This window comes from Coregonus lavaretus, assembly GCF_964263955.1.
Source record: "Coregonus lavaretus genome assembly, chromosome: 6".
NCBI lineage: Eukaryota > Metazoa > Chordata > Actinopteri > Salmoniformes > Salmonidae > Coregonus > Coregonus lavaretus.
In genome coordinates, this window is record NC_139993.1 from 45,038,944 (window position 1) to 45,052,786 (window position 13,843).

At 46.7% G+C, this 13,843-nt stretch overlaps 1 protein-coding gene across 3 annotated transcripts in view; it reads left to right on the forward strand.

Annotated features, from left to right (window-relative positions):
• The window catches only part of prrc2c (proline-rich coiled-coil 2C), a 28,827-nt gene extending 23,568 nt beyond the window's left edge, over positions 1–5,259 (forward strand). For 2 of the 3 annotated variants that reach the window (XM_084163792.1, XM_084163794.1), the window contains exons 27-33: positions 100–340; positions 532–639; positions 801–962; positions 1,172–1,275; positions 1,949–2,075; positions 2,949–3,221; positions 3,371–5,259. In XM_084163792.1, coding sequence (XP_084019918.1) covers positions 100–340; positions 532–639; positions 801–962; positions 1,172–1,275; positions 1,949–2,075; positions 2,949–3,221; positions 3,371–3,631 — 1,276 coding nt within the window. In that variant the 3' untranslated portion in view covers positions 3,632–5,259. Of the gene's footprint in view, positions 1–99; positions 350–531; positions 640–800; positions 963–1,171; positions 1,276–1,948; positions 2,076–2,948; positions 3,222–3,370 lie in introns of all 3 variants that reach the window. The other variant, XM_084163793.1, reaches the window with a different exon arrangement.
• The last annotated feature ends 8,584 nt before the right edge of the window (positions 5,260–13,843 follow it).

Genomic DNA, 13,843 nt, shown 5'->3' on the forward strand with positions numbered 1-13,843 from the left:
TGTATGTAGTGTCATTCTGACCGGTAAGAGGAGTGTGTGTGTGTGTTTGAACATACAATATTTCAACTCATCTCTCATCTCCCCTCCTCTGTCCTTCAGATCTCAGCAGGCCTTTATGCAGAGCAGCCTGTCCCAGCCCAGTCCCATGATGTTATCAGGGCCATCTCTCCACAGCTACCCCGGGGTTGGGGGACCTGACCTGGGCAAGCCCCAGTCCAGCCTCACCTACCAGCAGCCCTCCAACACACACACACAGCACATCCCAATCCTGTTTGAACCACAGCTCAACCAGCCCTCTGGCATGGGAGGTTCCCAGCTGATAGACACACACCTACTGCAGGTATGGAAGGTACACACAACGTAGTTACAACCTTCTTATAATGTATTCACAACTGTTGAGAACTCATGTTATCTTTGTAAACGCTCAAGCAAGCTTCTATGTGGTCATACAAGAGCTTTGTAAGAAGTGGTTGGGAATATTATTGTCCTAACCACCCCCCTCTCGCTCTCTCTCTCTTGTTCTCTCTCCAGCGTCAGGGGATGAGTCCACATTCTAACCTGTACTCAGGACAGGTGCAACAACACGGACAGAGCAGTTACTATAGTAACACACAGTCTCCTAGCTCTGCCATGCAGCAGGTATACACATTATTTACACACTTTCAAACAGAGGCTAACTTCTGCAAAAGGAGGGTTGGGGGGGCAGCGCCAGGAGGATTGTCAAAACAGACAATCGTGACATTGGAACTAACTCACCCCTCCCACTCTACTCCTCTCGCTCTCCCTCCCTCTTTCTCTAGGTGCAAGTCCCAATGCCAGGCTCCCAGCTCGGTCTTCCTAACTATGGTTCCGGGGGCGCCCAGCCCCCCAACCTCAGCCGCCAGCCCCCGGTCTCCCAGCCCTACAGGGGACCCTTCGGACCCACTCACACACACAGCATGATGCAGCCCCCCTCCAGCAAGGTACACACCAGGGAATGATAAAAGGTTCAGCATGTGTGAGAGACACTTTTGTATGTCTCAAAGCCCTTTCATGGCCTAATGGTTTAATAGATGCCTGTATTATGTCTTCTACACTGGTGTGTGTGTGTGTGTGTGTGTGAGCATTGTGTTGGTGAGATGCTAGCAGTATATGATGTAATGTGTCTCTGCTCTTGTGTGTTTCTATCCAGATGTGTGAGATGGACATGAAGCTGTTTGGCAGTGGGATGGACATGAAGCCTGGGACTCCTCCTCACAGCACTAGGAGCACCACCCCTACACCTAGTCCTTACAGGTAACACACATTCTCACACACACTACACCTTACAGGGAACACACACTACACCTAGTCCTTACAGGTAACACACATTCTCACACACACTACACTTAGTCCTTACAGGTAACACACATTCTCACACACACTACACCTAGTCCTTACAGGTAACACACATTCTCACACACACTACACTTAGTCCTTACGGGTAACACACATTCTCACACACACTACACCTAGTCCTTACAGGTAACACACATTCTCACACACACTACACCTAGTCCTTACAGGTAACACACATTCTCACACACACTACACTTAGTCCTTACGGGTAACACACATTCTCTCACACACACTACCCCTACATCTAGTCCTTACGGGGAACACACACTACATCTAGTCCTTACAGGGAACTCTCTCACACACACTACCCCTACACCTAGTCCTTACAGGGAACACACACTACCCCTACATTAGTCCTTACAGGGAACTCTCTCACACACACTACCCCTACACCTAGTCCTTACAGGGAACTCTCTCACACACACTACCCCTACACCTAGTCCTTACAGGGAACTCTCTCACACACACACTCACCTCTAGTCCTTACTGGTAACAGTCTCACACAGACCCTGTCCCACCTTCTACCGGTTGTATGAGTGTACCAAGAGCTGATGTATTGTTGTCTGGTCAGGGCCAGCTCTACGTCTCCCAGCAGCCAGTCCAGTAAGATGAGCAGCATGCTGTACCAGAAACAGTTCCAGCCCAGCTCTGCTGCCATGAGGATCACACAGCACTTCCCTGTACAGTTCAACCCACAGGTAACACACGCACACACATACTGGGGCGCAACAGCGTCTCTACTTCCTAAGGCGGCTGAAGAAACTCTGCATGCCGCCCCGGGTCCTCTCCAAATACTACTGCTGCACCATCGAGAGCGTCCTGACCGGTTGCATCACAGCCTGGTACAGGAATTGTTCCGTCCACACCACCAGGCTCTCCAGCAGGTGGTGAAGACCAGTACATCACTGGGACCGTGCTCCCACCCATCCAGGACATCTACTCCAAACGGTGCCTGAGGAAGGCCCACAACATCAAGGACCCCACACACACCCCAGCCACGAGCTGTTCTCTCCCTTACCGTCGGGCAGACGGTATCGGAGCATGAGGTCTGATACCAACCGGCTCAGAGACAGTTTCCATCTACAATCCATCAGACTGCTGAACACTTGAACTGGACTGACCACCTGCTCTGATTCTCCACACCTTACCACACTCACTCATGCGCACACACACACCCACACAGAAATGCGCACACACACACACATCACAACTGCTGCCACCAGACTCTTATGATACTGCTCAATTTATACACATCCCCCACTTCCTCAATACACATGTAAATATTGAACTATAAATTGTACCTGCCTGTATTATACTTATGCTAAATTCTATTCTACTGCCATTTACTTTGTTCATATTTTTATATTTTATTATCTATTGTTGTATTGTCGAAGGAACCTGCAAGTAAGCATTTCGTGGGACAATGTATACCATGTGTATCCTGTACATACGACTAATAACATTTGAAACTTGTGATAGAGGTCAGCTTAACACTAACCCTTTTTATTAGAAAGAAATCCAAGGAAAAAGTGTTGATGACATTAACACTCTCCTTCTCTCCCTCCTTTCAGATGATGTCCCAGCCCAACCTGGTCTCTCCTCTGGTACGCCCTCCCCCCCACACCCAACATGCTAACTCATTTGGTGGAGGGATGCAGCGTTCACCTATGGGCCCGCCCCCCATGTCTCCCTCTCTGGGAGGGGGTTTGATTCCTCACCCCCGGCCGCCACCGCAGCAGTTCCCCCAGATGCACCCCTCCCACCCCCCCAGAGGGCCTCTTCCCCCCCTTGCACCCAGAGGCCCACCGGGTCCCCGAGGCAACCAGGCAGAGCAGGACCTCAAGGTATAGTACTGCTTGCTGATTAGTTGACTGGTTGAACTAGAATGTGCCTGGTGTTGAAATCCTGATGTCTCCTAAATGAACCCAGCAGTAGTGATGTGGTCGATTGTGTGACTCATTTGATTGCTGTATTCACTGATTGCTGTCCCCAGGCGAAGCAGCGAGCGGAGGTGCTCCAGTCGACTCATAAGTTCTTCTCAGAGCAGCAGCAGCTCAAGGCTCCGTCAGTCTCCAAACCCTCTCGTCTCGACCAGGGGGGCGGCAAACCCCCCCTCGACATCCTGCCCCCCAACCACCAGACGGTGGGAGTCGTTGAGCGCCCTGAGCCCGACAAACCCTCCCTGTCAGCGGGCAAGCCCATCCGCACCGGCCCCATCAAGCCCCAGGCCATCAAACCAGAGGAGGGGAAGTAGAGCCTCACATCTCCACAGATGGAGGGATGGAGGAGATGATCCAGCTGCTCCACTTATTCATGTAATCACTCGCTCTCACACATCACCCTCGCTGGTGTTAGAGAGGCAGAGAAAGAGAGGACAGGTGGGGGTGTATAAGTCAATGGTTACTGAGAGGGCTACTGTGTGTGTTCCACCCTCCTCCCATCTCTCTCTCACCTTCTCCTCCTCTCCTGTCCTCCACTATTGGGGGGTCTGTGTGTGATTTGAGCCCCGCATCTTGTAATTTGGGCGGGGCGGAAGACGGCAAGCTGTACTTCAGATGTCTACCAAGATGGTAGAAAAAGATCCAAGGGAGAGAAGAAAAGAAAAGATGAGATTCTCTGCCGAGTTTGCCATTTCTATAGCTCTATGATTTCTGTTCCTTTCTTTTTTACAATAGAATCACGTTAATACGAGGACAGGGCTGTTATTTTTGTTAACAGAAGAATGAATCAATCTTTTGTTTTTGTAGTTGGAACAAACAATCTTATTTAAAGATGTATTTTAGTGAAGCACAGACCCGTTCTATTCCTCTGCCGGTCTTCCACACATCATTGCTAACTAACACGGCTGTGTGAGTGTATACAAGCTTGTGCGATCACCACACACACTCCCCCTAGCGCTCAACGGTTTCACCAATATTCACTAAAGAGAGAAACAATGAAATCAGGGTTTTTCTTGAAAGGAATTGTAAGATGCAGCAGTTGATTTATTGATTCATTGATTAGTCTGCCTTTCCTCCTGCTCTCATCTCTTCGCCTGAGCGGAATGATAAGGTGTGTGTGTGTGTGTTTGCGTGGTGCACACGGGAGGCCATTGCCTGGTTCTCCTGTATCTTTAGCCAAAGGTTGAGCGTGCAAGGATGATGTCACAGAGCCTTGAGAATCCCTGTTGCAATGGCAGCATGGTGGAAGGGGAGTTATTATTATGGGCTGTCTGTAAACGGTTAATACAGACAGACAGACCCTGAATCCAGTCTGGGAGCTCTCTCCCACATCCCTTCCTCCCTCAAGAGAAAGGAGGATAGAATACACCTCTCCACCACCGCTCACACACCCATCCTCACGGTGTCTCCCACACTCACTCACTTCCCTGTAGGGCACCCAACCCTGCTGCTACTAACAGAAAGGGAGAGTGAGTACAGTTCAGTGTGGCTTTCTGTTAACCCTCACCAAGAGGGAACGAGACAGAAGGGGGAGAAATAAAACAAAATTAGAAAAAGCCTTGAGTTGAACTGTAGACTGTAGTTCTGCTGCATTTCGGGGCAGAATGACAGGTTTTATAGTGTTGAGAGGAGAGATCGGTTCCGTCTCCTGTCTCATCTCACTTCCACTCACTCAAGCCTACACCACTCATCGCTGGTTTACCATGGTGACAAGGGTCCTTCAGAAATGTACAGTAGTATGCTCCCCTAGAGGGGAGGGGGCTACCCCCCTCTAACCAGAACATGGGATGAGGAACCTTGTGTAGGAGGACGGGGGGTGATGATGGGTTTTGTTTTTTCTTTTACTTGTACAGGGGGTACCTCGCTGTATTAAAATATGTACGGTCTTACATTCTTGGTTTTAGTTAAGAAACTAATAAAATAATATGCTGTTTAAAAAGTGACCCTGTGATGGGGTAGTTTATTCAATCTGTTTTAACTCATGATTCTGTCCAAAGAACCAACATGTAGTTACAGATGGCACCACTAGATGTCAGTATCTAGATGGGAATTTCAAGACTAATACCGTAGGAGGGAAAAACGCAACATTTACATAAGATCACTGTCTACTACTTCATCCTCGTTCTCAGGCGCATGCAGGGTGGAAATAACACTGCTCACACACTTTGCACACACGTCCAGTTAGGTTGGAAACCCAGAGGCCAGGATTTATTAGGAATGTGGAAGATCTCCAACTGTTTTGACCATTCAGTCCTACTACAGCCTCATCCTGAAGTGATTCTCTAACAGTATGAACCTTGGACCCACATCATTCAGGTGTCCCCAGTATTTATGAAACCATAAAAAAAGTGGCCTTTTATTCTTCACAACCTCTTTGAAGCTGTCAACTGAAACCAATTTGGAAATATGGAGTCAGTGACAGGCAAGAAGCTCTGGAGTTCATGTCATGATTTGTGGACAGATTCTGTTGTGAGGAAGTTGGGGTTACACAAAGGGCTTTGTAGTGTACTACATGGGGAATAGGTCATTTGAGAAAGAGCCATTGTAAGAGTCAGATGTAGGTTGAGGTGAAGTGAGGTATGTTTGGAAGCCAACCTCAGAGAGCGGGGGAAGTATTTAGGAGGCTAGGACAGACTCCCCTCTATGCCACATCAAACTATCTCTGCCCCCTGGTGGGTTAACGATGGAGAGAACTCATAAAGGCAGGGGTGGGGTTGCTCTCTCTTCCTCTACCTCCCTCCCTACAATTAAACACAACATTCCTCTTTTCCTAATCCAGTGGAAATACCTCTGTCTTGTCTCCCGTCCACCCACATCACGTGTATGTGTGGAGAAAGGTACCGGTAAACATGTTATTGATGTGTTGTGTGCTTCTGAAGACTGAGGTATGAGAACATCCTGCTGAGGAACCAGCCATCAGACACACCAGTCTGGGAACTTACACATACCAGGAATGACTGACAAAGGGACTTTCACACTACATCCTATTCCCTGCTGTTTAAACATCTATTACAAAGCTGACAGAACAGTGATGATAATATCATAAAATGTATTACACTATAACTATGAACATTACGAGCCTCAGCCCCACCTGTAACTCTCCTATCTCCACACAACACAGATCCAAATAGTCTTTAAACCACTACTGAGAGGGTGGTGCTTAATCACCCTGAGCACCTGCAGGATAGAAAGGCTGTGTGATAATGTGTTCTCTGTGAAGACCCTAGTAAAGGTAGAGTCATGTCAAACACATCGTAATCACTGGCTTTTTATTAGTCAGGACACCGGCGCATCCAGCAGGGACGGCCTGTTCAATAGGGCGATATGGGCGACGCACTGCCAAACGGGAAAAGGAAGGGATTTTTTTTCTAATCAATTATAAAAAAAAAAAAATAATAAAAAAAAAAATTTTTTTTTTATAAATTTATAAAAAATTATATCACGGCAACAGCAGTTATCAGTGTTCACGTCTGATCTGCCAGCCACTAAATGTCAAATCAGGCTAAAGTCGTGCTTCAAATGGCCCCGCCCGTTTTTTGGGCGATTTCAGTCAGGTTGAAAATCGCCCAGAAGTCTGTCATAGACTCCCATGTAAAATCTAGTTTTGTCACATTTCAAAGCTTTCAATACATTCTCTATGGGTGTCTGTGGGCTTGCACTTACGCGCTTTCGTCATACATAACGTAACCACGAATGAACGTAACTAAGAAAAGACCAGGTAGCAGCCTCATTCAATTCACTACTACTATCAAAATGGCTAGGCTTCAGTCCAACTCGATTGTGTCTTTGAACGAAGTTCCTTTTTGTCGGCGAACAAATGAAGATAAATTGGCAACGAAACAATTAGGACCTCCCAGACCAAATTTAATAATTCAACAGGTGTCTACTAAAGGGGGGAAGTCCTACACCCGAGGATTTTCCAAAAATTGGTATGAACGGAAAACCTGGCTAGCAGGCTGCGATGTAGCTAATGCAGTTTTTTGCTACCCCTGCTTACTCTTCCACCCTGAAGGCGGCACAGCAGACAGCACCGCTTGGACAGCGACTGGTGTAACCGACATGCACCATCTTTCAGAAAAGATTAAGAAAAATTAGCTGTCAAAGACCCACATATAGCTGTTTGAGATTGTCTGCTTTTGGGAGAGTGAATATTGCCACTCAACTGGATGAGGGATACAGGCTAGCTGTCCGCCGCCACAACGATGAGGTTAGCAACAGCAGAGTCGTGAACACTGTCTACGAGAATCGAGACGACCTCATAGAATGTTTTGAAGCCATCCGGACGGGTTCATTGGGTTCATTTGACCAGCACACCTTGAGAGAGGCAGCTGGCTACGTGAGGATACTACATGATGAAGATTTAATTTTTTTCCTGCGGCTTTTTCACAAAATCATGCCCCACGTCGACATTCTGTACCAGAAGCTACAGAAGAAGGACATCGATGCTGTCTCTATCAAACGTGCCCTCGACAGCTTCACAAGCAAGTGCAGGCCATAAGGTAAGATTAAACAGATATCAAAAAATGTGGTAAAAGCTCTTGTTGATCCTGCAATCTGAACAAATACCAAGATGCTGTATTTTCAGCTGATATTTCATTTGTTTATGGAAATGCATATTGTTTATGCAGTGTTGAGGAATGTGAAAGAACACCCTTGATTATTTTTACTGTGATAACTTATTTTGCTTTTGTAAGCCAACACTTTTGAGATCAGTCAATAAATGCTTCTGGTATTGACTTATATGCTGCCCCTGTCTTCATGTTGTTGCTGGACATATCTTTTTAAAAATGTGTGTAGGTCACCTAAATCATCAGAAAAATTGCCCTCCCTGAGAATTTGTTCAGGAGCCGCCACTGGCATCCAGTCTACGCAAACATCTGTGTGTGTGTGAGTGAAGGCGCACATGCATATCACGTCTGTCTGTCATCATAAATACATGGCATTGAAGGTTGTTTAGTGTGTGTTTACAGGTTGTTTAGTTATGTGTGGGTTTTGGCATAGCATCTCTATAGAGTGGAATATATGACTACTTCTCCCATCGGGGGGACAATCTGTTTACAGCCATGTTGTGACTGCAAAAACACAGCGCTGGATAAATAAATGACCACTATGTTAAACGGCTGTTCACTAGAAGACACAGACCCAGACCTGTGATGAAAACAGTCAAATGGAAAGTGTTGTTTCCCTCAACACCTTCCGTTTACAGTTAGTGATTATAATTAACATACTTTTTTTCAGATTTAGAATCTGGCATGTGTTTTGGTACATAGCAGTGTTAAGTGAGGACATAATTTCCCCTTGGCTACCCGTATCCTACTCGGAGCAGCTAGGATGCGAGTGAGTCCCTCTGTGTGCTCTAGCATCGGTCATAACCTCACACACTGGGGCTACAACACAGCTGGTGGGAGATAGGGGGAATAGGGAAATAACACCATTGGGCTAGGGAAAGGGGGCTAGGAATTCTTGAGGTTTTGCTCACCTGAGTTAGAGTACCTCATGATAAGCTGTAGACCACAATATTTACCAAGAGGGTTTTCATCTATATTCTTAGCTGTCTATTTATCATCACAAACCGATGCTGGCACTAAGACCGCACTCAACAAGCTGTTTAAGGCCAGCATGGCACATGTGCAACTAGAGAGAAAAAAACTCTAGATAACCTTTACACCACACACAGAGACACATACAAAGCTCTTCTTCGCCCTCCATTTGGCAAATCTGACCATAACTCTATCCTCCTGATTCCTGCTTACAAGCAAAAACTCAAACAGGAAGTACCAATATGGAAGTGTTCCGATGAAGCAGATGCTAAGCTACAGGACTGTTTCGCCAGCACAGACTGGAAAATGTTCCGGGATTCATCCGATGGCATTGAGGAGTATACCACATCAGTCACCGGCTTCATTAATAAGTGCACTGACGACAATGTCCCCACAGTGACCGTACGTACATATTCCAACCAGAAGCAATGGATTACAGGCAATATCCACACTGAGCTAAAGGCTAGAGCTGCCGCTTTCAAGGCGCGGGACACTAATCCGGACGTTTAAAAGAAATCCCGCTACGCCCTCCGACGGACCATCAAACAGGCAAAGCGTCAATCCAGGACTAAGATCAAATCCTACTACACCAGCACTGACCCTCGTCGTATGTGGCAGGGCTTGCAAACTATCACGGATTACAAAGGGAAACCTAGCCGTGAGTTGCCCAGTGATGCAAGCCTACCAGACAAGCTAAATGCCTTCTATGCTCGCTTCGAGGCAAGCAACACTGAACCATGCATGAGAGCACAAGCTGTTCCGGACGACTGTGTGATCACGCTCTCTGTAGCCGATGTGAGTAAGACCTTTATACAGGTTAACATTCACAAGGCAGCAGGGCCAGACGGATTACCAGGACGTGTACTCAGAGCATTCACTGACCAGCTGGCAAGTGTCTTCACTGACATTTTCAACCTCCCCCTGACCCAGTCTGTAATACCTACATGTTTCAAGCAGACCACCATAGTCCCTGTGCCCAAGAACGCCAAGGTAACCTGCCTAAATGACTACCGCCCCCGTAGCACTCACATCTGTAGCCATGAAGTGCTTTGAAAGGCTGGTCATGGCTCACATCAACACCATCTTCCCAGAAACCCTGGACCCACTCCAATTCGCGTACCGCCCCAACAGATCCACAGATGACGCAATGTCTATTACACTCCACACTGCCCTTTCCCACCTGGACAAAAGGAACACCTACGTGAGAATGCTGTTCATTGACTATAGCTCAGCGTTCAACACCATAGTGCCCGCCAAGCTCATAACTAAGCTAAGGACCCTGGGACTAAACACCTCCCTCTGCAAATGGATCCTGGACATCCGGACGGACCGCCCCCAGGTGATGAGGGTAGGCAACAACACACCCGCCACGCTGAACCTCAACACGGGGGCATGCTTAGTCCCCTCCTGAACTCCCTGTTCACCCATGACTGTGTAGCAATGCATGACAACACCATCATTAAGTTTGCCGACGACACGACGGGGTGAGGGGGGGGCCTTCAGACAGTAATGGCTTTGACCTCTGTTGACCTCCAGGTCAGGAGGAAGGATCTCTTTCTATTCTGTCTCTCTCCATTTCTTTCTATATAAATATAATAATATAATATGCCATTTAGCAGACGCTTTTATCCAAAGCGACTTACAGTCATCTGTCTCTGTCCACTCCTCTCTCTCTCTCTCTCTCTCTCTCTCTCTCTCTCTCTCTCTCTCTCTCTCTCTCTTACTCTGACAACAGCTTACTCAGGCTGGACAGAATGTCTAACAACCAGTGAGTTATAGGACCAACCATCTGATGTGTTTGTCAGGAGTACCGAGGCCCCTCTGACACTAAACAAACAGCTGAACAGGAGAGATTCATGACCCCCCCTCCTTCGCCGTAGTAAGTGGTTCCTTCCAAGGTGCACAGAGAAAAGAGATGCCTAGGCAGAACGCTAGATACTCTAGTGCGTGCAGTATCGTCTGTGGAGGAGGAGAGAGTGTGTAGGGTGACACAGCTGCCGGTGATTGTCAGGAGGTATGTTTGTTAATGAATTTGATCAAGCTACAGTATGTAGCCTATTGATTGCTTCTTGATGAATAAATAAAACGTAAACATTTTGTTGTTTTTCTGTAATACTAATAAGTAATACTCTGTGATAAGACAATTGAACAGGTAAAGATGTATGCTTAGATAACCTATGCAGAAAAATATACATATTTTTGACATTCGGGAAGTATTCAGAACCCTTGACTTTTTCCACATTTCGTTACGTTACAGCCTTATTCTAAAATTGATTAAATTGTTTTCCCCCCCCCCTCATCAATCTATAAACAGTACTCCATAATTACAAAGCAAAAACAGGTTTTTAGAATTGTTTGCAATTTTCCAAAGAAACAAGAACTGAAATATCACATTTACATAACTATTCAGACCCTTTACTCAGTACTTTGTTGAAGCACCTTTGGCAGCGATTACAGCCTCGAGTCTTCTTGGGTATGACACTACAAGCTTGGCACACCTGTATTTGGGGAGTTTCTCCCATTCTTCTCTGCAGATTGTCTCAACTGCTGTCAGGTTACCTGTGGAGCGTCGCTGCACAGCTATTTTCAGGTTTCTCCAGAGATGTTCGATCGGGTTCAAGTCTGGGCTCTGGCTGGGCCACTCAAGGACATTCAGAGACTTGTCCTGAAGCCACTCCTGCATTGCCTTGGCTGTGTGCTTAGGCTCGTTGTCCTGTTGGAAAGTGAACCTTCACCCTAGTCTGAGGTCCTCAGCGCTCTGGAGCAGGTTTTCATCAAGGATCTCTCTGTACTTTGCTCCATTCATCTTTCCCTCGATCCTGACTAGTCTCCCAGTCCCTGCCGCTGAAAGGTTCTCCCATCTCCACAGAGGAACTCTGGCGCTCTTTCAGCGTGACCATTGGGTTCTTGGTCACCTCCCTGACCAAGGCCCTTCTCCCCCGATTGCTCAGTTTGGCCGGGCGGCCAGCTCTAGGAAGAGTCTTGGTGGTTCCAAACTTCTTCCATTTAAGAATGATGGAGGCCACCGTGTTCTTGGGGACCTTCAATGCTGCAGACATTTTTTGATACCCTTCCCCAGATCTGTGCCTCGACACAATCCTGTCTCAGAGCTCTACAGACAATTCTCATGGCTTGGTTTTTGCTCTGACATGGACTGTCAACTGTGGGACCTTATATAGACAAGTGTGTGCCTTTCCAAATCATGTCCAATCAACTGAATTTACCATTGACCACCCCCCTTCCATCCTCACGTAGTTCATGCCCCCTCTAAAATAATGGGTGCGTGATGCCCTGCCCAGGCTTCACATAATGGTCAACTCACTTGCCACATTTGTGCTGGGATACAGACACAGCGCAATCTAGAGTTGTCTACGTTATAAGACGTAAGAGAAAGTTTCCCAATGTAGATACAATAAACTAAACTAGCTATGAGCTGACTCAGACTTTCCTCAACAAAGCGTTTACTGTTGAGGCCCAATCTAAACGTAATGGTTATATTAGACTGATTAGTTTGACTCTGAGTTTAATCTAGTTGATTTTGAGGGAAACGTGATGGCCCATTAGTGTAAACTGTTACCGTTAAATGGGGACAAATCCAGCTTCAGTTGACAAGTGTGTGTGTGTTTTGACATGCCTGTATGTGTGTGAGATAAATTATCTGGTGTTAGTCTGGGTTAAGCTCTGGGGACGGAGTGTGTGTGTGTGTTCTGTCAGCACATCTGGGAGGCATCACTCACAGGTTTGGGCTCAGTTCCTGTTCTGGGGTAGTTTATAACCTAAACTCCCCTGGTGGTGCTGTTGTGTGTGCGTGAGTCTGTGCATGTGTGTATGCCTGTGTTTGTGCGTACTGAATGACCTCCATCCTCCTCCATCTTCCTCTCACCATCCACCCTCCCCTCCTTCCTCCTCTCCTCATCCTCTTCTAGCGTTCGATCCATTTCAGCTCCCTCATCCTCCTCTCTCCAGCCCAAGAGCCCCTCTCAGGCTCTCATCTGTTGCTCTCGTTAGGCCCTCTGGTGCGCCATTCTAGGAATGCTCTTTGGTCTTTCATTGACTCTCTGCCAGGGTTACACACACCAGAACAGACTATTCCATGGCTGTTACTAGTAGTGTAGTAGGTCTGGACACTAGACAGAGCCCCTTAAAAATGCTGGCTGAGTTGAAGGCTTGGGACCTGGGTGGCAAGACCTCATCTGAGGCATGGCATTCAAATGTAATACCAGTAGGCATGTCTGAGCCGTGGTCACCGTCTTATAAATAAATACAAGGCCTGGTCACACCTATGAAGGTTCCCAAGCTTAGCCATTTCTCTCTCTTTCTCAATAAAGAATACTCAAAATGAGAGAATGTCTATTTTCAGTATTTATCAGTCTTCCAGCAATTGTATTGACATCGATCAATGAATTTGAATCTTCTAATTGATGCTGCTACACATCTGGGATAAACTGGGCAGGCGCAGTGTGCAGTGATTCTAGGGAGTACAGCTACGACCGGATGTTGCTTTTCGTAGAAGGTTAGGATTATTTACGCAGCAGGTTAGGATAAATAAGGTGGCAGGTTAGGAGACTTAGGTTAAGGTTAGGAAAAGGGTTAGCTAAAATGCTCTCCTAACCTGCTACAAAAAGTAACTTCCGGTCGTAGCTGTACTCCCTGGAAGAATAAGAATGTAGGAAGTAGACAAACTCGGTTTTGACTAGATGGAATACAGTTTGTCACAATTGACCATAATTTACTTTTCGTAGCAGGTTAGGAGATCTTGCGCAGCAGGTTATGAGAATTAACGTAGCAGGTTAGGAGAATTAGATTAAGGTTGGGCAAAGGGTTAGCTATGGGATAAAAAATCGACTTTAGACATAATTTAACATAAGATGTATCCCAGGAGTGTGAGAGAGGGTTGGAGGTCGGAAATGGCGGCGACTAGCGCGGACGAAATTGAGAAAAAGTTGGTTAAGCAACAGCTGTGCTGGATATGAACAATATATGTGT